The 26,545-nt window shown below is 45.4% G+C and overlaps 1 protein-coding gene across 1 annotated transcript in view; it reads right to left on the bottom strand.

Annotated features, from left to right (window-relative positions):
- TCF7L1 (transcription factor 7 like 1) overlaps positions 1-26,545 on the bottom strand; it is a 211,672-nt gene that overhangs the window by 14,232 nt on the left and 170,895 nt on the right. Inside the window, exon 4 of the mRNA XM_036752259.1 lies at positions 11,447-11,530. Within this exon, the coding sequence (XP_036608154.1) occupies positions 11,447-11,530 (84 nt within the window). The remainder of the gene's footprint in view (positions 1-11,446; positions 11,531-26,545) is intronic.

Here is a 26,545-nt window from a genome sequence, read left to right as displayed (position 1 = left end):
AATGTTTAGCAGTCAATTATATTATTCTAATGGATCCTGCTTATTTCTGATACCCTGAATCAATTCATATAAATCTTCAGATGGTTTTTTAACTGTCATTTCCGTATCAGTAAGGCAAGATTCATGACCTTGAAGACGGCCATGAACATGCCTATATAGTTCGGAATCACAAAGTATAAGAGATTCTCTAGGTAGAAGGCAGAAGAAGTATAAGATTTATTTAGACACCAGAGGATCAGATCTCAGAACCAATAACCCCAATTAGATAAAGCAGTAATTGTATTCCAAAACCAGTAAATCCACCTCAACACAACAACAAGGAAATTATAACACAGTATTACAGCAAGGAACCAAGTCATCCTGTAATCTTTCCCACTGCTGCGGCCTCCCTGTAAACACTCAGAATCCCAACTGTCTGCTTGCTTGCATTCTCTGCCCCCTCAGTTCTCTGGTCTCTGAAGCTCCCTGGTTTCCACTCTCCACTTCATACTCTCTCTGCAGCTCTGTCATCTTGGAGTTCTTACTTCTCCTCCTTGGGTTGAATTTTGAATTCTAACTTTACAATGGCTACCTTCTGGGAACATATATACTCTTTTTAGGGCTCGAGGGCTTCATGCCCAATCGGCCAAAGAGTGTAGGCCTGGGACTTAGCACCTAGTAAGTAAAGGGTGTAGGCCTGCCTACAAACAAACCTCTAATCAAGCTTCCCTTAAGTGTTGAATGGGTTGGGGGCGGGGGGCAGATCTTGAATCACTGATTAGGATCACAGTTTCTTAAGTCACAATATTTTTTTCAAACTAATTCTCTATTATGAACTCAATAGCCATCAAACCCCCAAACATTTGAGTAAATGAATAAAACAAAAAGAAAACCATGCATTTAAGCACAAACTCCAAATTGTTTGACATTTGATGCAAAAAAAAAGTACATGTCTAAGCTTGGTCCCAACAAAGAAATAAGAAAAGATAGAAACTTCTCTCTTCTTTAATGAGGTGGAGGACAATGGGGCACTGTCCACACGTTAGAATTTTTCAATATGTTAGTTGATTAGTTTCGCTGAGCTGGTTTTTTCTCTTTTAAAAATTCTTGGTTATAAGGGAGAGCAAGGGGGAAAGGTTACATTGGGAAATACAATGGAAAAGCAAAAGGTAACAAGAAAATAATTTTTAAAAACACATGTAAACTTAAAGAAAGTAAGAACAATGCATCCTCTTTCCTTCTGATTCCCATTCATCTTTCCATCACATACCTACCTAATTGATATTCCGAAAGCAGGCATCTAGCCAAGATGCTCACCTACTCTAGAACATCCAATGGCTCACCAGTGCTAAGATGAAAACCCAATTCTCTTTGGCATTGAAAGTCCCTCACAGTCATCTTTCTAAACTGACTCCAGATGGCACGGAATGCTTTAATTTAACTGGTCCATTTGCTCTTCCTGTATAAGAAATTCTACCTCCCACCTCCAGGCTTTTGTACAGGCTGTCTGTCTGTGATGCTATGGAACATTCCCTGTGTAAACACCTTGAAGCCTCTGACTAAATGCCACCTGTGACACAGGGCAGCTAGGTGGCTCACTGGATAGACTGCCTGGGCCTGGGGTCAGGAAGACATGAATTGGAATCCAGCCTTGGACACTTACTAACCATTTGACCCTAGACAAGTCATTTTACTTTCGCCTGTCTCAGTTTATTCATCTGTAAAGTGGAAAAGACAATAGTACCTGCCAGGGTTGTTGTGAGGAGAGAATGAGATCATATTTATAAAGCACTCAGCGCAAAGCCTGGCTGGCACATAGTAGGTGCTTAATGAAGACTCCTTTGCTTTCTTCCTTGTCTGATCTCCACCAAGGCAGCATTATTTTGTATAGATCTTGTATTTACTTGTCTGAATACCCAATCGATCAATCAAAAAGCATTTATTAAGCACCTACAATGTGTCAGGTGGGCAGCTAGGTGGTGCAGTGGTGCTGGGCCTAGTCAGGAAGACTCATCTTCCTCCTTTCAAATCTGGCCTCAGATGCTTCCTAGCTGTGTGACCCTGGGCAAGTCACTTAACCCTGTTTGCCTCAGTTTCCACATCTATAAAATGAGCTGGAGAAAGAAATGGTAAACCACTTTAGGATCTCTGCCAAGAACACCCCAGATGGGTCATAGAGAATCAGACATACCTGAACAAATGTGCCAGGAACTGTACTAAGCCCTGCACAAATACTATCTAATTTGGTCCTCACAACAAACCTGTGAAGCAGGTGACTTGCCTAGGATCAAGTGGAAGGCAGTACCAGGCTGGATTGGATTCCAGACCCAATATTCTAAGGTGGCCACCCAGCTGCCTGGCATGGACTGCTTCATCTTTGTCTTCCCTTATCCTTAGCACCTAGCACAGTGTCTGGTACATAACTGGTGCTTAACAAATGTTTATTGATGAAAAGAATAAGAGTTTTTGTTTGTCCAAGGAACTGTCCTAGGTGGTAGATCACAAACATAAAAATGAGGGATGGTTTCTGCCCTCCTTGAGCTCAACTTACATTCTTTGAAGACACATGTTAGGTGCCTGTTAATATAGGTCCAGAGTCAGGATTTTACCTTATATGGAATTATGTTTTAAGATACTTTTTTCTGGAAAGATTCGTATGGCACAGTGCCTAAAGTAAGAGACCCGGAGTCAGGAAGACGTGGGTTTAATTAAATCTGACCTCAGATACTAACTGTGTAACCCTGGGCACATCACTTAATCTGACTGCCTCAGTTTCCTTGTCTGAAAAAAGGGAATACTAATAGTACCCACCTCCCAGGTCACTGTGATGATAAAATGATAATATGTGTACAGTGCCTGACACACTACAAACTGTTCCATAAATGTTAGCTATTATTATTATTTAAAATACATTTATTGCTTTTTTGTTTCTCTAACTTCCCCATTTGCAAAGACACACCTCCCACCTCACAGTGAGCCACCACTTGTAGCAAAGGTAAAGAGGAGAGGACCAGAGGAAGGGTTTAGTAAAACCAGCCAGCAGCAACACTGAGTCTCCAGGATCCCACTAGAGGCTCCAAACCCCAAATCTGCTCCCTACGCCAATAAAGCAGGGAGAGGAACCCATTATATTTACAAAGAAAAGAATGTCTCAGGCCTTCCTGGAGCTGAGCTTGGAAAGGGGACTAACCTATGGAGAAACCTGAACCTCAGATGTGTTGTCCTTGTGTAAGTTCCTATAGAACTGAGGAATGATTGACTAAGGGTGTGCTGCCCGGCCTGGGGCCAGAGAGGGAGCGGAGGGATAGAACAGAAGAGGAAACACGGGCTCCTAAGAGATGAAGTGATGTGTGCCTAGGGCTACAGAGGCAAGACAGCCAATGTGCAGAGTTGCAGCTCAATTCTTGGCCAACTCCGTGTTGCCTCTCATCTAAAAGATGAATCAGGAGCTGATTCATCCACTATGAAGGTGCCTTGGAAGATCTGGAAGAAAAAACCCAGTGAGTCCCTTTAGCATGATTTCCAAATGACAAAAAAATTGACTTAATGCCACTTCCAGAACTTTAGGAGTCCAGCAGTCTGGAAGTGGTTGATTGTAGGGATTTCAGCCTCCACTAGATGGTGACAACGACTAATGAATCCAAGGTCCTCCAAGGCAATTCAGCAAGGGTTTAAGGGCCTGCCTAATATACTGGAGGCACAGAGGACAACAGCAAGCTGGATAAGCCGTGATCCCCGCTCTCAGGTCATAGGGTCATTAATGTAGAGTTGGAAGAGGAGGTGAAAGCGAAGGATCTGTAACACATTGGAATTCAGATTAGTGAATGCTGAATAATTCTAGGGAGTGAGCATGGCCAAGGAGCCAAGAAGAGCCGATGCATCCCTTCCTGTCTTGAAGAGGTTGATGGCTTGTTTTGCTGGACTTTGTTCCCCTTCATAATTTTATTTTTATCATGTCATCCATCCATCCTTTGATCATTCTCCATTCGTTCATTCATGTACTGGTCGCTGAGGAAGCTAGGTGACTCCGTGAATGGTTCTGGACTGGCAAGTCAGGAAGATAAGAGTAAATCCTGCCTCAGACCCTTACTAGCTGTGTGACTCTGGGCAAGTCACTTACCCTCTGTTTGCCTTAGTTTCCTCAACTGTAAAGTGGGGATAGTAACACGTGCCTCCCAAGGTTGTTGGTGAGGTTCATGTTTCCTTCCCTGTTTAGTCTCCTTTCTGTTTGACTCCTGGAGAAGCTACATTTTTCCTACTTCCAGCCTGTTACTACTTCAGCCCAAGCTGGAGCTCTGGCTCTAAAATCCCCTGATCCCAGAGCAAGCAAAGCATCTCGTCTCTGGTTCTCCAAGTCTCACCTTCGAGTTCTGGCAAACGTTCCTGAAAGGCCCCAAGATAATCTGAACAGCAGGAGTCTGCAGGCCATTTCTTGGGAAATGGGGAGAGGAAAAGAAACAAGTGTTTGTTGAGCACCTACTACGTGCCAGGCACTGCGCTTTGCAGATAGTATGTCATTTGATCCTAATAATAACCCTGCAGCTTAGGTGCAATTAACCCCAGGTGACTTGGAACTGAAGCAGAAAGAGCCTATGCTCAGGGTCACACAGCTAGTAAGTGTCTGAGGCCACATTTGAACTCAGATCTCCCTGAGTCCAGGCCTAGAGCTTAACCACTGTGCCACCCAAGTGTCTCTTGGCAGAAGCTACTACCCCTTTCCAGCTTATCCTCTTAACTGCCTGTTTAATATCAATCCTCAATATGTCTCTTGACTTTCCTCACTGTTTGCTCACCTTCCTAGTCCATTGGCTGATGGCTAAAGCATTACAAATTACTCAACACTTCCAAACATTAATTTATGTGGAAGACTTGGACAGCGACATCCTGTCTACAGAATTTCCAGGAAAGACAAATGCCATGAAGAGGAACTATTCGTCACACGATGTCACTTGAGTATTTATTATATTACATGTGTTGATGCGGGTGATTTTTAAAAAAATGACTTCTATTCATGGCCAATGTATCCTATGCAAGCAGACAGCCCAGTTTATTAAAGTCCCTTTTAGCTTGAGCTAGGACAAAATCTCAAGAATTATAAAAGCCCCTGGGACCAACTAGTCTAACTCATATCTAGAAAAGAACCCCCATTAACCCTAGTCCTCTGCTTCGATGACCTCAAAGGAGGGGGAGCCCATCACTACTGAGAGTGGTCCAATCCATTAGTGGACAACTCTAAATAGTTAGGGAATGTTGTACGACATCAAGCCTAAATTAAAACTTTCACCCCTTGCCCCTGCTTGGGCCCTCTGGGGATGAACAGGACAAGTCTAATCTCTTCGAGTGAAAATTCTTCAAATAGTTGAAGATGCTACTATGTCCCACCAAGACTTCTTTTCTAACTACCTTTATTTCTTTGGTCTATCCTCACAGGACTGCCCTCTTCAGAATGCTCTTCAGTGTATCAACATCCTAAAATCCAGGGCCCAGAACTCTCCCCACTGGGGCTGAGGATGAAGAAGAATCAGAGAATGTTGGATTCTGAACATTGCTTCAAGGTCTTCTGGTCCAACACTCATTCCTCCATGTAGGAATCTTTCAATAACAACATCTTCATGAGGCATTCTTGTGGCCACTGCCTGCCTATCTCTAGTGTCTCTGAGGGACCAGTCTGGTTGATTGTTAAAGCTCCGTTGCCCAATTCTTCCTTAGGCTGAGCCAACATTTGCCTCCCTTCAACTTGTTACCCCTGGTTCTCGGCAGAGTATTCCTGATGCCTTTTCCGAAGGACAGTACTTCAAATGTCTGCAGATAGCTATCATGGCCCCCTACCTCCCAAGCCTTCTCTTGTGCAGGCCAAACAAACAGCCCCAATTCAGTGCAGCTCAATAATGAAGCTAAGACTCACATAGTTTATCTAATATAGTTTCTCATTTGATGTACTCCACTCCCCCCAAATGTATCCAACCCTGTAAGGTAGGTATTGTTGTTAAGGAAGCTGAGAATGAGAGAGATAAGTGATTTTCCAGGGTCACACGGCTAGTAAGTATGAGAGATTAGATTTGATTTCAGGTCTTCCTGACTCCAAGCCCAGTGTCCTAGCCACCTACTTAGGCCTATACAAACTACATAAATGGGAGTGGAGCGTGATCAGATGTTGTTGTTTGTCCTTCATTCTTAAAGAGGACCAATGACATCAGGAGGGTGGTTTTGAAGTGAAGTGAATTGTGAAGCAAGTGAATTGGATTTAAGTGAGGCAGAGTTGTACAAAGTCATCAGCCTCACTCCTGGAAAAAAAAAACAAAACCTGAAGTACCAGTAGTGTTTGAGGAGTTTTGAAGGAAACAGATTCTAAGAATTCTGTGGAAGTAAGGAATGAGTGAATTCCGGGAATGGCAGTCAGTGAATACAAAAGGCAGGGATATTGAAGATCAAGTTTGTGTGTGGAACAGCAAAAATGCAACTTTGGGAGGGTCAGAGAATTATGGGAAGAGGAGTGATGTATTGGGATAGGTTGTGAAGGATTTAAAAAACCAAACAGAGGCACTAATGAAGAAGACCACAGCCCAACTCAGGCCAACAAAGCACACAAATCCACTGCACAGATACCAGCCCTGAAAAGACAGCTCAGCATGAGCTGCTACCATTGCTGCCAGAATAACTCCCAGACTATCCTGGCGAGCAGCGCTGGCTTCACCCAACATGCCTGAGGAAAGTAGATGGTCTAGGGCACTTGCCACTTGGAATTCTGGAATTTCCATGCTGATGGGGGAGAGATCATCTGGTTCAATGCCCTCAGCACACAGAAACAAACCAGGAGTAAGAGGGGAGCTGATGGGTATCCAGTCACATATGTAGATCATGGCTGAAGCAGCACCCCAGAAACTGACAGGTGAATTGGGTCAACAGGAATTCTGCCAACCTCCAAAGAAGAAAAGGAAGGGAAACCATTTGGACAGTGCCAACCAGACCTAGCAGGACACCTCATTCATCAAATGTTACTTACCAATGCGATGGCTTAGCTGAAAAGAATCTAGAAGTAATTAGGCATTGGGGTATTATGGAAAGAACGCTGGTTTGGGGTTGCTAACCCGTCCCCTTTACTCATTAGATGGACAACCTGGAGCAAACAACTTCACTAATTTCCTCATCTGCAAGATGCGGATAGTGGGGCTGGACTATATGGCCCCTGGGGTCCCTTGGAGTTCTCAACCTGAGTTTCTATGACCCTCTGTAATTACTGCATTACAAAACATCAGCGCACATGATTTGCACAAGCATGGTGTCAAGGTGGAGTTGCCAAGAAGGAGCCAAAAAAAATCAGCCTTCTCGATCAAGGACAACAAATGAAGCCCTCCTAGATCCATCATTCCTGTCAAACTGATTCCCTATCTCATTCACCACAAAAGCTATTCCAAGCCTTCTCTCCTTAAGAGAATATCTTTCCATCTCCTCTCTCTCCACTGAGGACCTTGCCCCTTTACTGAGAAAATTGAGAACATTCACTCTGAATTCCTTCTCCTTTTCTCTTGATTTTAAAACCTCTTGACACTCTCTTCTCCTTCCCCCTGATCTCTGACAAGGGGGAACTCATCTCATCATCAAAGCTCTCCATATGCCCTCGATCTCAGCCTCCCCTGTCTTGGCCAACAGATGGCAAACTCAATTAGTCCTGTCTGTTCACTCTACTATTCAGTCTCTTATCTACTGCCCTCAAAAATGTCCAACTATTTCCCAATGCTCTAAATAGATTTTTAGACCCTACCATCCCTTCAAGATATCATGCTATGTCCTTCCTACCTTTCTCACTCAAAATTCTAGGAAATTTTTTTTTCTACACTTGCTACTTCATCTCATCTCACTTACTCTTCAACCCTCTGCAAACTGGCTTCCAACATCATCATTCAGGTGAAATTGCTCTCACCAAAGTCACCAAAGTTCTCCACAGACAGATTGGATGCTTTTTCTCAGGCCTCATCCTTCTCGAACTATCTCTGCATTTGAAACTTGACATTTCCCTCCTTCTGCTGGACACTCTCTCCCTTCTGGGCGTTCCTGTTTGCCTCAGTTTCCTCATTTGGAAAATGAGCTGGAGAAGGAAATGACAAACCACTCCAGTATCTTTGCCAAGAAAATTCCAAATGGGGTCACTAAAAGTCAGACAAGACTGAAAAACGCCCGAACAACAACATTTACCCTCTTTAAATTTATTTTCGATGTCCTCGCACCTGTACTTGTCTCTCCTGATAGAACATAAGCTCCTTGAAAACAAGAATTGTTGAGTCTCTAGTAGTTGGAATGGTCCCTGGGCCATGGCTGGCACCTAGTAAAAGCTGGGTGATTGATTACTGGTTTAATTAACCTCCAATATTTACTTTTTCACCAAGTTTTGCTGCTTTTTCTTCTGAGGGGGCTGGTCTAAGGTTGGGAAAGACACAGCTGGGGATGATGGGTATGAAGAGAAACAAGAACTCTTTGATCCTTCACCTGTGTTTTCTACGGCACAGGACAACATGGAATTTCTCATGATCACTACTTGCCCATCAGTGGATCCAGTAGGGAGGGCTACCAACCACACACCCTTCTTTTTGGATACATCCAGCCTCATTAGGAAAGGCCCACCCAGTCCTAGCTCTTACCCCATGAAGCCTTCCCTGACTACGTTAGCCCTTAATGATTTCTCATCTCTGAAAACCAATGGCCCTTAAGAATCTGAGCCACCAACTTCAAGACTTAGCTCCGTTAATTCATTCGCCATACTTCTGTCCAGGACCACTAGAGGGCACTCCTGTGACAGCTGAAAGGGGTATTCTCAGTGAGAACCACAAAAACCACAAATGGCCCTTTACCATCGAATCCCATTTCTGCGTTCTTTCTGGTTGGGCCCAAGCCTAGTTTCACGCTGGGAAAAGGAGGTCCGTTCTCTGAACCAATGCTCAAGACATTCTTCTTTCTCTGCTTTCCTTGCAGGAACCATTGTACAGGATCATAGACCGAGGCCAGAACGAGACCATCCAGTCCTTGCCCTACATTTTAGTGATACGGAGGCTGAAGGAGAGCTGAGGACTTGTCCAGCACACGGCTAGGAAGGAAGAAGCTGGATTCAAACCCAGTATTGCTGACTCCATGTCTAGTGCTCTCTCTAGTACATCATGTCCTTGTCTCCATCTAAATTTTATTCATCCTTCAAGCCGGAGAAAAGATCCTGCACCTCCAAGTCCAGCTCTTTATCCACTGTGCTATACAGTTCCCTTGGGGCGGCCAGGTGGCGCCACAGTGCACGAGTCAGGAAGACTCACCTTCCTAAGTTCAAATCCAGCCTCAGACACTTACTAGATGTGTGACCCAGAGCAAATCACTTATTCCTGTTTACCTCAGTTCCTCATCTGTAAAATGGGCTGGAGAAGGAAACAGCAAACCACTCCAGCATCTTTGCCAAAAAACCCAAATAGGGTCACAAAGAGTGGGACAGGAATGAAAAACAAGTCTATGTCCCTTGAGGTCCTTCCTGATGCCAAGGCCACAGGCCTCTCTCTCTCTTTTTCCACAGTATTTCTCCATGAGGTAGCTGTATGCTATTTTTTAATACCCATGCTCTGGCTGTTAGCATAGGGATGAGGAAAACACAAGTTAGGCAGGGAAGTGAGAGGAACAGCTGAAGGCTTGCGGTGATTAATTCCAGGCTTTCCATTCATCTCTATCAAATTTCATCTTATTAAATTTAGCTCAAGGTTCTTGACCATCAAGACTTTCTGTTCCCTTTCCTTTCTGCCCAGCAGTGGGGCAGAAGAGGAAGAATCAGACTGGGCTGGGATGGCCCCTACTCACTCATTCTGCATTTTAGCCTTTTCTCCATTATGGATAGAAGGAGAAGCGCCTCCTGGGCTCTGCCATGCCCATGTCTACCGGGCAGAGCATGGCACCATTATTTCGTTCTTTGGTTAGGGAGGGAAATTCTCACTATCAGAGCAGGCCGTAGGACCACAGACAGAACTGGAAGGGACCTCAGAGGTCACATCATCTGAACCATTCGCTTTACCCATGAGGAAACAAAGGCCAAGAGATTCAGGAATCTGCCCAAAGTCCCACTGCCGCTAAGTGTCCAAAGGGGCTCTGATGGCCTTACATCAAGCTGAAATTTGCCTTTCTGTACTTTTTACCCTGAGCTCCCAGTGCCATTTTGGTGGTCAAATAGAAAAAAGTCTCATCCTTTCCCCAAATACCCTTCCTCCAAATGCTTGAACACAGCACCTGATGGGAAAGGATCTCCGTAGACATCTTGTCCAACCATACATCAAAGGAATCCCCATTATAACACATTCAAAGAATGGTTGGTCAGACATTTTTTGAAAACATCCACGCATGGGGAAGTCCCTACCTCCTAAAGCTGACGATATCACATCTGGGCAGCTCTAACTAATAGAATCCCCCCCCCCCCAACATGGAGCTTCCCTCTGCCTCCTTGCAGCTTCTACCCACTGTTTCTGGATCTGCTCTCAGGGTCCAACAGAACACGCTGGGCATTTTCACTGGCTGGCCCCACTGCCTGGCACTCTCTCTCTCTCCTACCTTCCCTGGCTCCCCTTGAGTCTCAGCCGAAGGCTCCCATTCCGCAAGAAGCCTGGCCCAGCCCTCTTTGATCTGAATACTCTGATACCTTAATACTTAATACCCTGAGATGATCTCCAGCATGTCGAGCATAGATCTTCTTTGTACACAGTTGTTGGCAGATTGAGAGCAAGGGCTGGGCTTTGCTTTTGTTTGTGTAGCCAATGCTCGGCACATTGTGGTTGTCATTCAGTCTTGGCCAACTCTTTATGATCCCCGTGGACCGTCGTATGCCAGTACTCTCCATGAGGTTTTCTTGGCAAAAATACTGGAGTAGTTTGCCATTTCCTTCTGCAGTGAATTAAGGCAAATAGAGGTTAAGTGACCTGCCCAGGGTCACACAGCTGACAAGTATCTGAAACCAGATTTGAACTCAGGTCTTCCTGACTCTAGGCCCAGTGTTCTATCTACCAGCTATCACCTAGCTGCCTCCATGGCACATAGCTGGTACTTAATAAATGCTTATTGACCGACTTCCTCCAGACAACAACCCATCAGACCCTTAAAGACAACTATCATATCTCTGCTGAGCCCTCTTTCCTCCAGGATACCATACTCATTTCCTTGACCCAAACCTCAGACAACATGAACTCAAGGCCCTTGCCCATATTCTCTGGCCTCCTCTTTGATCAGCCCTGCCCTCATTAACTGGGCTTACATCTATCTCTCCCTTCCTCCTCTCTCTGTGCCACATGTTTCCAAGATTTAACTTTTCTGACCCAGTAATTTAGGACTTTGAATTCCCCTGCTATAAAATTATAAAATATCCTTTTTTACCTCTCATTGTGCCCATGAAGGGGAAATAGAGGGATTAGTCACAGAAAGGATGGGTCTGAAGTGCTTTGGGGAGATGTGGACTCACCAAGTGTGCAGGGGACGGCGACCTCGTGTCCTTCACTGTGGTGCTCGATGGGACATCGATGAGGGGCCATTTCATCTGCAGGTACTGAATGGACAAAAACCAGCCAGATTAGAGGGGAAAGATCATCAAAGAAACAGAAGCCATTATTTGGGGAGAACGAATTTCCTACCTGAGCCGCTTGGGAACTGAGGGCTCACTGGGCCAAACCACCCAGGTCCCAAATTATTAATGGGTTGTAAAAATTAGTGAACACACCAGCTATCATTCTCCTGTCATCACCATTATCATCATGGCCATTGCTTTCGCACACCTTACTCTCATTCCGACTCGAGTTACCACCTATTTCTTGATCTGGTCTTCCACCTCTAAACATTTATTTGGGCCTACAATAATGTCCTCTTATAAAAGATGGAGTGCTGGACCTGGAGCCTGGAAGACCCGAGTTCAAATCCTTCTTCCAAAGCTACAAGCTCTATGACCAAGGGTTAAATTCTTCAAACCCTCTGGGCCTCACTTTACTCACCCATAAAATGGGATATTAATACTCCTAGTGGCTCCCTTACAAATTACATGGAGATGTTCTTTCCCATTTAGGATCCCCTAAAATTCTCATTTTCTCATGTACTGAACAGGAAATCAGAAGACTCAGCCACTGTGTGACCAGCAGAGGATCACTTAGCCACAAGTTTCCTTATTTATACAAGGGCAGTGGGCTAGATGGATATGTAAGGTTGTTTAATCTCAGATTCTGTCATTTCAAAAGCTCTCATGGGAGTTAAGAAGACCACAGTGGCCTGGTCTGACCAGCCTTAGGAGAAAAGAACATGTTTGGGGGCTGGGATGGTTGGGATGAAGGAGAGAGAGCTTGCTAGATTGGCACAAAGCACCCTGGCTTAAGCTGTGTGACTTTGAGTAAGTGACTGCCTCTCTGCACCTTAGTATTCTTATCTGTAAAATGGATCAGCTGGGCTCTCCCTATTACTCTATTCTTATGGACTCCCTATCTCATTTTCTGGGAAGCTAGGTGGCCCAGTGGATAGAGTGCAGGGAATGAAGTTAGGAAAACTCATCTTCCTGAGTTCAAATCCAGCCTCAGATGCTTCCTAGCTGTGTGACCCTGGGCAAGTCGCTAACCCCTGTTTGCCTCAGTGTCTTCATCTGTAAAATGAGCTGGAGAAGGAAATGGCCAACCACCCCAGTACCTTGACCAAGAGATCCCAAAATGGGGTCCCAAAGAGTTGGACACAATTGAAATGACTGAACAACAAGAACAAAATCTCATTTCCCATCTCTTCTCTGCTCAAGCCCTCAACTGCTCGCTTTTCTCCCCCACTCGGAGCTGATTATTTAGTCTCCTACTTCACTGAGGATACTAAAAATAGTAAACAGATAATATTTACAGAACACTTTAAGATTTGATCCTCTCAACAATCCTGTGAGGGAGGAGCAACCACTGTCAATTTTATAGCTAAGTGACAGAAGAAAAATCACAGGCAAGTAAGAAGGTATTGAAAGAGTGACTGCATAGTCGCCTTTGAGGAAGTCAAGTCAGTTGATCCAGATGAATTGTATTTGCCAGTCCTGAAAGAGCTGGCAGATGTGATTTCTGAGTCGCTATCACGATCTTTGGAAGGACACGGGGAACAGGAGAAACGCCACAAGATCGAAGGAGTAAAGGAAAGAGAAGAGAAGAGAGCTTGCGAAAGCTAGGCTGGTAAACCTGGCTTTGATTGCTGGGGAATGGATCTATGGTGGGTCATTAAACCAATGGATAGTGAACATGTAGGAAAAACGTGGTGATTCTGGAGAGCCGGCTCGGGCTTCACCCAGGCCAGCCTCACATCTTACTCTGCTTGCTCAAATGCCCTTTATGAATTTGATTCTGTCTTGCTGTTAGTTATGACTTTGTGACAGCCGCCATTAGGAAGCCCAATCTCCAAGAGGGCGGGACCATCATGATACAAAGACTGCTCTAGATTCGGGAGTTTGAATGTCAAGGTGTTTGTTAGTCCTTCTCCCCATCCCCACCCTCACCCCATTTTCTGTGTAACATAGGTCAGTTGGTTCATTCCACTGGGCCTTGATTTCTTCATCTAGAAAGCAGCCAGAAGGCACGCTGCATCACGTGGCGTGCTAGAAAGGGCCTTGATTTGGGGTCAGAGGCCTTTTCTGCTTAATACTTAAATGAACAAACCATTCCCTTTCTGCAGATCTCTGTTGGACCATCTATAACATGGTGGCTTGGAAGAGCCATCCCAGCTCTAAATCTATGATTTGACTGTCCTCTGGGATCCAAGGTCTCTTTTGCTCATTATCCTCATCTGGAAGTGATCCAGAAAAATCTCCTAACACGCTCAGCGTGTATGCAGGCTCATGCCCATGTTTCTCCAAATAGGGGTATTAAGATCCCCAAATTCTGAACAAGCATTGAAGTACCAAATATACAATAGAACAGATACTTCGTACCTTAGAAAATGCACAAACTACAAAGAACTCTCAATATCCCACCCACAGATATAGAAAAAACTACAGTAGCCATCAGTTAAATAGCCCTTGGGAAGGAGAATGAACTTGGAATTGCCATCACAGCAAGCTGTGACATTTCAGGGAGTTTTTCTTTTCCACAGCACTATATAATTCCCCCAAGAATTTCACTACCAACCCGTGGCTTAGACAACAAGCAGTCTCTTTCTAATATTCCCTTATCCTTCAATCAAAGAAGTTTTGTTTTCCAATCAATAAATCTTTATTAAGAGTCTACTATGTGCCAGGCACAGTATTAAACACTGGGGATATAAAAAGAGGCAAAAGATAGTTCCTGTCCTCAAGGAGCTTAGCATCTAATGGGATGTGGGATTCCCTACGAGGCACCCAGGTGCCTCTGCCTAGAAGGCTTAGTGAATTCAAAATTCCATCTATTTGGTGCAGGAGTTGGGAGTTCACAAGCATTGCGTATATGTGTTACCCACAAAGGCCAAGTGGGTACGTACAGGTAGTATGCCTCGGCTGTGTGTTTCTACAGGAAATCAATCAGTGTTCCGGTCGCTATCACTTCTTGGGGCTGGAAATGTCCGCTCTTGGGAGTTTTCCTCTCCAGCTCAATGCCAGCATATGTCTATCTTTGCTATGTGCTTCCGCTATAAGTCACCATCAGCTATTCTTCTGGGGTAGGGAGGAAGAGAAAACCACGTGGAAATGAGCTTCCCACCCCCAGAATTCAGGTCTGCTCTGCTGCATGCTCTTCAGTCTTGCGAAGAGTGGAAATCCAAACAAGAGAGGGAGTGAGGTGGTCTGATCGCTTGCTTATATCACTGACCAGCTCCTCTAACAAGCCTGCCTTCCAGAGTCACAATCAGCCAGCCATCTTGGAGGCTGGCTCGGTGTCTGAAGGTGAATCTGGAAGGAGCTGTTGTACATGCCTACACTTCATGGGGAGGGCAAAGGATCATAGATTTGCAGGTGGACTCTAGGAGGCATCTGGTCCTAAAAAGGAATCCTCATTAAAATATATCCCCAAAATGGTTATCCAGCCCCTACTTGAGGCCCTCCAGTGAAGGGGAGCTCGGCACCTCCCAGAGCATTCCAGGCCCCTTCGGACGGCTCTATTGTGAAGAAGCTTTTCCTGGCACAGAACCTAAGCTGTCTATTACTGCCAGCTCAGTCTTCTGAGACCAAACAGAGCCACTCAGATCCCTCCTTCCCATAGTTACCAGGCATTCAATCCACAAAGATATCATGTCCGCTCTAGACCTTCTCTTCTCTGAGCTAAACACCCCCAGCTCCTTCAGCTGACTCTCACACGGCGTCAGCTCTGGGATTATTGATCTCATCTGGCCATTCTTCAGCTCATCTCAAATGCACTCGGCACTTAAACGTCTTGTGATCTGGTTGGTGTCCCAACAGCCTACTTGAGGGAAGCTCTGTGAGGACAGGGATGATGATGATGATGCATGATGCATGAATATCATAGCTGGCATTTATACAGCACCTACTGTATACCAGACAGGGCAGTGGGCAGAATGCCAGGCCTGGAGTTAGGAAGACTCAGCTTCCTGAGTTCAAATTCAGCCTCAGTTACTTACTAGCGGTGTGACCCTACGCTGGTCATTTAGCCTGTTTGCCTCAGTTTCCTCATCTGTAAAATGAGCTGGAGAAGGAAATGGCAAACCTCTCTAGTATCTCTGCCAAGAAAACCCCAAATGGGGTCAAAAAGAGGTGGATCCAACTGAACAACAACAATGTACCAGACACTGTGCTAAGCATTCTATAAATCTTATCTCATTTGACTCTCACAACAGCTCTGGGAGGTGGGTGCTATTATCATAGTCCCGATTTTACAGCTGGAGAAACCAAGGCAAACACAGGTGAAGTGACTTGTCCAGGGTCACACAGCTTTGTAAGTGTCTGAGCGCAGATATGAATCAGGTCTTCTTCAGTCCAGCCCTAGCTAGTCTTTACCTTCAGAGATTACAACTTAACTAAGCCGCCTCTTTTCCCGATGTCCACTCTGACTAAAACAGGCATTTAGAGTCAGCATAGCATACCAGAGGGAGTACTGGACCCAAGAGTCAGGAAGCTCTGAGTTCCAATCCCACCATAGACACTGGCTATTACGACCATGGGGAAGCCCCTTCATCCCAGTGAGGCTCAATTTGTCACCTCTAAACTAAGAATAATGATCCCTACAGTGGTACCTACCTCACAGGATTGGTGTGAGAAGCCAGGGAGGCAACAGATAATATAGCTATTTGGGAACTTTAACAGTGCCCTGTAAATACCAGGCATTATTAATATTAACGATCCATTTTTGTATCATCTCTGTCTCGTAGGACTGTTGTGAGGGGACAGATCTACAAACTGTAAAATGCCACTGAAGCTGAGCAATCCACGTTACCACCACTCTTCCTGCCAGCTCTGAGAAGTGCCTGCACAACAATACCACTGGAGTGTTGGAGGACTGGGGGAGGGGTGGTTAATTTGCTTCCAAGTGATTTAGATTAACCCTGGTGTTAAGGCTCACATATGGAGAGGGCACAGGAGGGGCTCCCCTTGCAAATCAACCTGTGCCTGTGTTTTGCACCCAGACACCACAGTCCTTGTACAATGCAGGCACTTATTCAGGGTTTTTGGAGAGCAAAACCTGGTGACAGCACCATTCCTTAGGCTCCCACATCAAGAGCCAGAAAGGGACCTTAGAGGTGACCAAGGCCACCCCATCTCATTTTGCAGATGAGGACACTGAGACCCAGACAGGGGAAAATCACTGGAGCCCAGATTTAAACGAGGAAGGGACCATTCATGACCAGCTGCCTCATTTTATGGATGAGAAAACAGAGGCATGGTAGTTTGAAGTGACTTGAATAATCATAGACAGGATTCAAACTCAGGTCCTCTGACTCCAGTCCCAGTGTTCTTTTTGTTATACCACACTGCTGCTCTTTCCTCAGAAAGTACACACCCCCATTTAAGGCAATAGATTCTTGAAAGCCCAACCGCTAGTCCGAGGTACCCCCTAGTTTTGGGGTCCCCCCAGCTCTCTGGGGCTCCCCATCTCCATGTAAATGGCCAGATGGATGTGCTGCCCTTGGCTCATGGTCCTTCCTCTCAGGCTGTCCTATGCAGGGTGAGATTCTTCTCTGCGACAGCTCAGAACCCCATCCTGTGGGATGGCTGGCAGCCCTGTGGGATGGCAGCCGGGGAGAATGTGCAGCCCATTAACTGCAGCTGTGCCCTGGAATTTCCCCAACATACAAATCTTCGTGATGTAAAACAGCTGGGAGGAAATCCCAGCATGCCCTGGATCGAGGCAGAGCTGCCAGTAAGCTCAGGAGATTAACCCTCTGACTTCCAGAAGTTAGAAGTTTCCTCTCTCCCTCCCAGCAAAGCCTTTCTCCCTCTTACAAAGGCTCCCCTTGCTGCGGGAGAGCCAGGGGACCTTGGGTGGGAGGGTCAGCAGATGGGCCAGGCCCGAGGAATTCCCACACTCCCCGTGCTCACACGAGGGCCCTTTCAGGAACACGGCTCAAACCAGAAGCAGGGAAACCGAGTCTCAAGTTACAGAGTCAACAGCAGTTCCTCCAAGAGATACACATTCCAGCCAGAACCAAGGAAAACCCTAGTGTGAAGGGAGGGGACTCACCCTGACTGGGTCCCAGGTGAGATGAAGGGTTCCCCCAAACAGAAGGACCCCCCCCACTTTTGCTTCCTAAAAGAACGTACTCCAGCACAGTGGAGCGGGCACAGACCTGGAGGCAGCGGAGCCTTGTCACAATCTGAGTCCTATCCCCTTGTGACTCATGCTCCCCCCCTGCCAAATGCTGGACGTCTCCTGGGTACATTTGGGCTATAAATCCTACTTGATACCTTCTTGTCGGGACCTGTGATTTTATTGGCGTGGAAACTTTTCCCACCAACGCAGGTGGGCAATGCCAATGGAGCCGAGGACCCACGAAGTGTGTAGATTTAGAATAATAGCCGAGTTCAAGACATGTGCCTCTCTCCTAGCTGCTTGTGCTACACCTGGCCTCAGTTTCCTTATTTGCAGAATGAGAGGCTTAAACTACAGCCCTTTCCAGCTTGAAATCTGAAATCTTCATGATCTCCTAATTAGGGAGACGAGTGATCAGCTGAAGGACACTAAGTTAAAGTTTGGTAAAGGCAGGATTTGAACTAGTGGGGTTGTTGAAAGAATGTTGGCTTTGGAGAGCAGGGACCTGGGTTCAAACTTCTGCTATCTACTGCCTGTCTGACTGGAGGCAAACCAGCCATTCATCTCTCTGGACCTCAGTTTCTTCATCTGTAAAATCGGAATAAAGGTGATGCCTCCTCTGAGGAGCAGGTAAGATGTTTGTAAAGCACTCTGCAAACTCCCACGTGCTACAGAAAAGCCAGCTATTGTTCGAATTAGATTATTATTAATTAATAGAGTAGTTAGCATCATCATCTCTAGCTGTTCTGCCAGTCCTTCTACAGGATCACAATATCGTGCAGACTATGGCTGATCTGAGGGGATGTTACCAAGCCAGGGAGCCTGTTACGCTTCTTCTTCCCAAGCCTGCCTAATCCCGTGACTCTGGGTCTGCTCCAGGACCCATGGAACTATGCCAGCCTGGGCAGGGGAACGGGCATCCCAATTCCTCTGGCCTCTTGCGGTAGACTCGGACTCCTGGGGCTCCGAGACAGGGATCCCTTGGAAAGCGGAGCGAGGCTTTTTTTAATTTCAGGAAGGAACAAAACTACCCTGTACGCTTCCCCTGCTTTTTCTTCTGGATATTTAAAAAATATTCTACTGATGTTCTTTTTAGGGGGTGCTCTCTGGCTTCCCACTCCTTACAACAGAAGCCCCGCCTCATAAAAATGAGGCCAACCCATGGGCTCCATCTGAGAACCGGGCACCTGCAGCCCCTCCCTGGACAAGGGTTCCTTCAGCAGAGCGGCCTGCACCCCCAGCCCCTGGCCGAATACACAAGGCTGCCAGACAGCCAGCTCTCTATAATGCTCTGCTTCATAACCGTGGAGATGATCAGCTTCGCCCAGAGACAGCGACATTGTTGAGAGGAAAACAAAAATGACCATTCTCCACTCCACAATGCATCCCCTCCAGCATTTGGTGATCAAGGCCCAGCAAGGGGGCAGGAGCATCCAGACGAGCTGGGAGGGACCTCCGAGGTCTTTACAAAAAGGGAAACTGAGGCCCAAGGAGGAAAAGTCACACAAAGAAGTGTTGAGGACAGAGCATTGACTGTGCTCGGAGGATCTAAGTAAAAATGGATGACCATGGGTGTTGTATATATTCACACACATAAGCTCCTTGTGGGCAGGGGCTACTTATGAGTTTGCGTTTGTCTTCCCTGTGCTTTGATACCAGCAGGCAATTAAGAGTCAGTCAGCCAATAAGCATTTATTAAGCACCTACTGTGTGCCCCTGTTTCTGGACTGGTTCTCTAGCTGAATAATCACCTTTGCTGGTTCATGCTTCACATTTGCTTTCCACCTTCATGAGGCTCAGTATGGTCAGACTTAAAATGGGGGGTGGGGTGGGGAGTTGGACTCCATGGCCTCTGAGGTCCCTTCCAGATCTGCCTCTATGATTTTATAAAGACTGCTTGATAGAAAAAGCAAGAGAGATTGGCCAAGGGTCCAAGGTGGGCCACATCCCACAGTGGAGAGAGGCTTGTACTTGGAGCCAGAAGGAATGGGATCAGAATCCTGCCCCAGACACTCTCAAGCTAGGAGATGCTGGGTAAACCACTTCACTAGCCCTCAGTGCGCTCATCTGTAAAATGGAACCACATTCCTTACAGTATCCACCTTGACACTGTTGCCAGGGTGAATGGAGAGAGTATACATCCAAAACTTTGAAAACCTTCAAGTGCTACATGAAAGCAAAGTATAATTCTCACCCTGTGCTAGTTTTGCCAATGAGGAAGTGATGGCTTTCCCTCAGTTGCCCAGCAGAGAACAGAAACATCATCTTTGTGACCATTGGTCAGGGTGGATGGGATAGCTCCCATCTGGCCCCTTTCCTCCACTCACCTGGCCACCATCTTGGTCCAAGCCCTCATCACTTTTCCCTTGGTCTATTATCTCCATATAGTTCTCCAGCTAGGTGGGCAGCTAGGTGACACCAGAGGGCACAGAGTGCTGAGCCTGCAGTCAGGAAGACTCATCTTTGCAAGTTCCAATCTGGCCTCAGACAATTCCTAACTGTGGGACCCTGGGCAAGTCACCTAACCCTGTTTGCCTCACTTTCCTGATCTGTAAAATGAGCTGGAGAAGGAAATGGCAAACTTCTCCAGTATATTTGCCAAGAAAACCCCAAATGGGCTCAGGAAGAGCTGGACATATCTGAAATGACCGAACAACCAGATCAAGGTCTCCGTGCCTTCAGTCTCCCCCTCATACCGCTGCCAAGGTGATTTCCCTGTAAAGCACTCATTGGATTTCATGCCCCTTTCAAAAGCTTCCAGAGTTCCTCTTGCCTCACTACTTTCAAGACACAGCTCAGGCATGACCAGGCTTTTCTGAACCCCCAACTGCTGGTTTCCATCCTAACTGGCCTCGGTTTATTCTGCGTAGATTCTATACTGTTTGTACATGTCTGCTCTGATAAAATGCAAGCATGGCAACAGAAGGGATAGTTGCAATTTTTGGTCTTTACCCCTAGGTCTAGTTTGGTTCCTGGAATGTACTAGGCACATAGTAAATGCTTGGAGAGTGATAGATTGGTTGCATCTAAGACAAAGTACAAACTTCGCTGTCTGGCTCTTAGAGGCCTTCACAATCTGGCTCCACCCTATCTTTTCAGACTTAGTGAACATTAATCTCCTTTCCACACTCGAATTCCAGCCAAATTGGCCTTCCTTCTTTGCTCTTTCTCATGGGACATTTCATCTTTCATCCATGGGCCTCTGCCCAGCCTGTCCCCCCGTCTGTCCCTTCTCATCTGCTCCTCTTCCTGTCACTGGCACAGCCAGTTATCTAGACCTTTGTCCTGCTGCTGGACCTCAGTGACTCTGGAGGAGACAGTGAGGCCAAGGGGCTTTGCAGAGCTCTGCCTCACTTAAATCCAATCCACTTGCCAGTCATGACATCACTCATGAACTCAAGACCGAAGGAGGAGCAACAAGGATCCGTGGCTTACTTCCAGGCTCAGCCCAGGTACCAGCTCCCACAGGACAGGTCTCTTCCAACCCCCCGGGTGTTGGGACTGTCTGTTTGCAAATCACCTTATCATCTTATTTATGTGAATTATATATCGAATTTTCTGTGAACATGTTCTTACCTCCCCCCCAAAAAAGTGTGAAAAGAATATTAGCTCCGTGAGGGCACGGTCTATTTCATTTTCGGTTTTGATGCCGGCTTCTGGTTTGGAAGCAATGAATGAATGGATTTGCACTTGGAGGGAACAGCAGAGCAGAGGTGACTTGCCTGAGGTCCCAGGCCCTGACATAAGTAGCACAAGATGTTTCTTTGGTCCAGTTGGGCCTCTCTGAAATTCTAGGGAAGCAGGTCTGCAGCCCGTGACCCCTTTCACCCCACCCAGAGGGGAGACAATGGGTGTGCAGGAGAAAGCCAGCAAGGGTCAGATTCCTCTTTAATTATTAAGCCAAAGTTGGTGCCTTAAACTACTGAGGTTGCTCTGGCTGTATAGACAGTGAATAAACACGTCATATTCTACCCCATTCATCCTCATCTGAAAATCTACATACTCTGTTCCAGACAAACTGGGACTTACTGTTCCCCAAACTTGGCCTTCCCTCTCTGGCCTTGGTGCCTTGGCATCACCTCCCTCCACCCCCATGCCTTCCCTTCTCATGCATGCCTCTTAGAATTCCAGAGCTCACCTCCCGGAGGAAGTCTTGGCTGATGCCCCCCTAGTTTTACCTCCTCAGCAAATTCTTATGGAGATATCTATCTCTCTCTCTTTTTTTGTTTCATGGGTTGTAAAACTGCTTAAATGATCCCAAGCGGCCCATGAAAAGGAAAGGCCCATATTTTTAATATCAACATTCTACTGCTATATTGGTATTAGGGCAGTGAGACTTTGTATACAACAAGCACAAAATAAATATCACACAAAGGGCGCTTGAAGGGGATACAGTGGGCAGCAGTTATAGGCAACATTTAACCAGTGAGAAACTCTAAAGAAAAGGCATAAGACAGGACACATAAAAAATGAATGATTGCAAGAGAAGATGGCTGGTCACATGTTAAGGTGAGGGGATGACAGGCGGGTAGTGGTACTCTCAAAATGGCACCAGAAATGGAGTAAGGCCACCGGCATAGTGCGTGGACTCCCTGTGAAGATGAGCAGCGGCTGCTCTGCCTGCTTTCAACTCCCAGGACAGGCCACCCCTCCCAGGTCAAGCTCATCACCTGGCTAACTCAAGCCTTGATTGACACCACCTGCTTCAGCCTCCTCTCGTCTCTGATTGGAGAGCAGACTACCAAGCTCCTCCCAGAGAAACTGGACTCTTCAGTTCATTCCACTTTGCATCTCCTGTCCTGCCTGGTTTCGACTCCATGGAAAAAGATGGCCCTCGTTCTGGATACTCCCTGATATCCCATCCCCCCATTCCTTTTCCTGAATCCTCGAGGGCAGGGACTGTCTTTTTAAAAAATATTATTATTAATTTATCCTCAGCATTGAATAGAATGCCTGGCACATAGTAGGTGCTTAATAAGTGTTTATTGGATTGGATTTATTGGATCTGTACAAGACTAGCACAGGATGGGCAGCAATCTCCATTCCTGGAAGGCACTCTAAAATAGGATTAATATCTGTTTACCTGTTGTGTATTCCTCTACCCCTTCCCCCACCACGGAATGTAAGCTTCTTGTGGGCAGGGCTATTTATGAGTTTATATTTCTATTTCCCGTGCTTTGCGTGGTACCTTGAATACAACAAGCACTTAATAGTCATCCAGTCACTAAACATTTATTAAGTACTTACTATGTGCCTCCAACTGTTGGCCTGGCTTAGATTGGCTCTCGCTTCTCTAGCTAAGGAGTCTCCCTTGCTGGTTCATGTTTCAGATTTGTTCTGTGTCCAGATTTTAGCTGCCCATCTGGATATGCTACAGTTGGAAAAAGGCCTTGCCCCACCCAGCCCTTGTGTTTCACTTAATGGATTGTTTCAACACCTCCATGAACGAACAAGGCTTGTTAAACTCAGCCTCCATCTAGAAGAGTGAAGACTTCCTGGAAAAATCCAGGGAAAAGTCCCTATTTTGCCCCAATCCAACCTGCAGACTTGATGTCCTTGAAAATTTGAAAATTCTTGGCTTATGACATTAAAACAAGACCTGAATAGAAGCTCTAAAACATAACGTAATTGGCACGTCATTATTTAAAGGGTACTAATTTTCAATTCAGAAGACAGGCCACCTTTCTTACCTATTACTGTGTGATTCTGGCCAAGTCACTAGACCTCTTTGAAACTCAGTTTCTGCTTCCAGAAAATGGGCTCATCATACCTGGCTGGTCCACCTCCTGGGCATATGAAAATACTCTGAATAACTATGACTGACTCTCAAAATAAGGCATAACTACATGTTATTATGGAGCCTTTGCTCACTCTAAATTATTTGTGGAAGAAGATCATCATGGGAGACGCCAGCATTATTAAGACTGCTGCACTTTAAAGATGCGAGGGCATGCAACAGATTTCATTCACTGCTTCTATTGGTAAGTTTCCTCTTACTAACTTTTGATGAAAGAATGAATAAGCATTTATTAAGTGCCTACAATGTGCAACACAATGGGGACACAAATGCAAAAGACAGTCCCTTTGCTCCTTTTATTTACATAGATCTAGGACAAGGGGGCAGGCGTCCCTGGATTACTGCAGGGGCCCATGAACAAGGATAGGAATATGACTGCTATCTTCTATAATCCAATGTATTTTAATTTTTTGCATTTAGAAATATTATTCAGTAAAGGGACTACTTGCTGGTACCAGGCGCTGTGCCGGATGATGTTGATACAAGGACAAAAATGAGATGGCCCTTCCCTCAAAAAGCTGGCCTTCTGTTGGCTCTGGTCTGATGACAAAGGCCAAACTCATTAACCAGGCATACAAGGACTCTACATGTATAAACTTCCACGTTGCTCAACACCTTCATGCCTCAGTTTCCTCCTCTGTAAAATGTTGTTGTAAATGCAAAATATGTTGGCCTAGATGGCCTGCGAGGTCCTTTTTGGAGGTGGGGGGCAACTTTCTGCCAATTATTTACATTTCTGAATCCTCCATCTCAGCTAAATTGGTTTACTCACTGCCTCACAAACATGTTTTGCCCCTTTCTAGCTCCACGGTTTGGCTCATACTGTTTTTCTGCACCATGGACTCCCCTACCCTTCTTCATTGCCTGTTTATCCTTTGAGATTCAGCTTAATCCTCTATTTCCTGTGAAACCTTTGAACCAACCAAAGAGCTCCAATGACATTGATCATACGTACTATGCTTCTGCCACACAAACATACCATGCTTTGTACAACTTCTTGTAGCTAATAGAACGGAAGCTTACTGAGGGTAGGGAATGTTTCATTTTTGCCTTCCTATCCTTGATGCCTCGGTCAAGGCTTCTTGACTCTTAAGTCCAACACTCTTTCGACAACACCTAGCAGCCAGTAAGACCTGCTAGTAGACAGGTACTTTTCAAAAGTTGCACAATACAAAACATAGGTTCATGGTACAGCCTGAGATTCTAGAATAGTCCTCCCTCCTGTGAGGTAGTTGTGAGCCCCTCAAATAACACAACACAACTCCCACTAATTTCTCTTTTTTTAGATGACCATGTTCTGCAAGATATGAAAAGGTCAGAAAAGTCCACTAGGATCTAGGCAATATTTCAGCTGTAAGAAGATTATAAAAATGAGCCATCAGAGGAAGCAAACATGGCTGATAAGGATGGTTCAGAAAATCAGCCCCATTAGACGAATAGGTAGGTAGCAAAAATTCCATTCAAGCAGTTATTTTTTTCTTTTCTCCCCACGTTCCTTTTCTAAAAAGGAGTGCTTTCTCTATCTTCTGGACAATACTAAAGACACCAAGACTAGGAAACATAATGATTTTCCCTGTCTTTTCACATGCAAGATTCACTTGTAGTTCACGGACTGTCCAGCCAGCAGACCCAAAAAAGCTTCTGTCTCAGAGTCAGAGATCTAACCTGCTCGATGACTTCTAAGGTTCTGAACCCTGACTAATGAATTTTGGACCTTCATTCATTCAATGAATATTTATAAAGCCATAGGACTGATAACTAGAAGGACTTTAGAGATCAAATCTAATACCACCTGAAACCAGAGAAGTGAAGGGAATAGGCCAAGATGGCCCAGGTAAGTCAGCAACAGAGGTCATATTGATACCTAGGTGCCCTCTTTCTACATGAGGCTTCTACTATTCCTCATGAGGCTTCTTGAGTGTCTACTGTACACAAGCAATATGTTGGGGGCTGTGAAAGATCATAAAGACCTACAAGATATCAGTCCTTCAAAGAGTTTACAATCTTACTCTTAAATGCTCAATTAATCGGCCTTGCTCACTCAGCACCCTCTTCGACCTATTTGTAGGTTTTGACATCATTGATCATGCCCTGGATACTCTCTCCTCCCCCTCAATTTCAGGGAAATTGCTCATTGTTCGTTCTCCTACCAATCTTAATATATTTTCTTGAGTCTCTTTTGCTAGCTCATTACTCATTTGTTGCCCACTAATGGTGGCTGTGTTTCAATGCTCTGTCTTAGATCCTCTTCCTTGTTTTCACTATTGGGGATATCATTTGCTCTCATGAGATGACAATGAAATTATATCTTTTCCAGCTCTAATCTCTCTAGAATTCTAGGTCCAAATCCTCAATTGTCCATGATAGCATCAGTTGGACATTCCATTGGCATCTTAAATTCAATGTCAACTTCTTTATGAAAATCATCCATTCTGCCAGCCTTCCAGATTTAATGCATTGCCACATCGCTTCTTTCTGCTCATCTTGATTTTTGTGACCAAAAGTTAATTATAGTTAACTTATAATTAATCTCTAATTTCCTAGTTGAGTCTTATTCTACAATACCTCTCCCATCTGCTTCTTTCGTTACTCTAATATGCCCACCAACCCAGTTAAAGACTGCATCACCTCTCTCTTACCTAGACTATTTTAATAGTCATCCAACTGGCCCCTTGACTTCCATAGTCTTTCCTTTCTACAACCTATTGTCTACATGAGAATCAAAGACATCTCACTAAAGCCCAAGTTTTCTATGACATACTTCTGGTCCCCAAACTTTGTCTACAATATAGAATACAAATTCTCTAGTACGTAATTTAAGGTGCTCCACAACCTAACTCCAACCTACCAATTTGGTCTCATTTCATGCATCTTACAAATTGACTCTTAGCTGCTCCATGAACATGATTTGATGCTTTACCTCCTGCCTTCATGTGCTCACAAAAGCCATCTTCTCCTGCTTAGGACGCACTCCCTTTCTTACCACTGCCTGTCAACACCCTGATCTTCCTAGAAAGCTCAAATCCCCGTTGGAGCCCTTTTGGGATCGCCCCAGTTGTTAGTGCTTTCTGCCTTCCTAAATTATCTTCCACTT

Source organism: Trichosurus vulpecula, chromosome 3, assembly GCF_011100635.1.
Source record: "Trichosurus vulpecula isolate mTriVul1 chromosome 3, mTriVul1.pri, whole genome shotgun sequence".
Classification (NCBI taxonomy): Eukaryota; Metazoa; Chordata; class Mammalia; order Diprotodontia; family Phalangeridae; genus Trichosurus; species Trichosurus vulpecula.
This window is presented reverse-complemented; position numbering and strand designations above follow the sequence as displayed.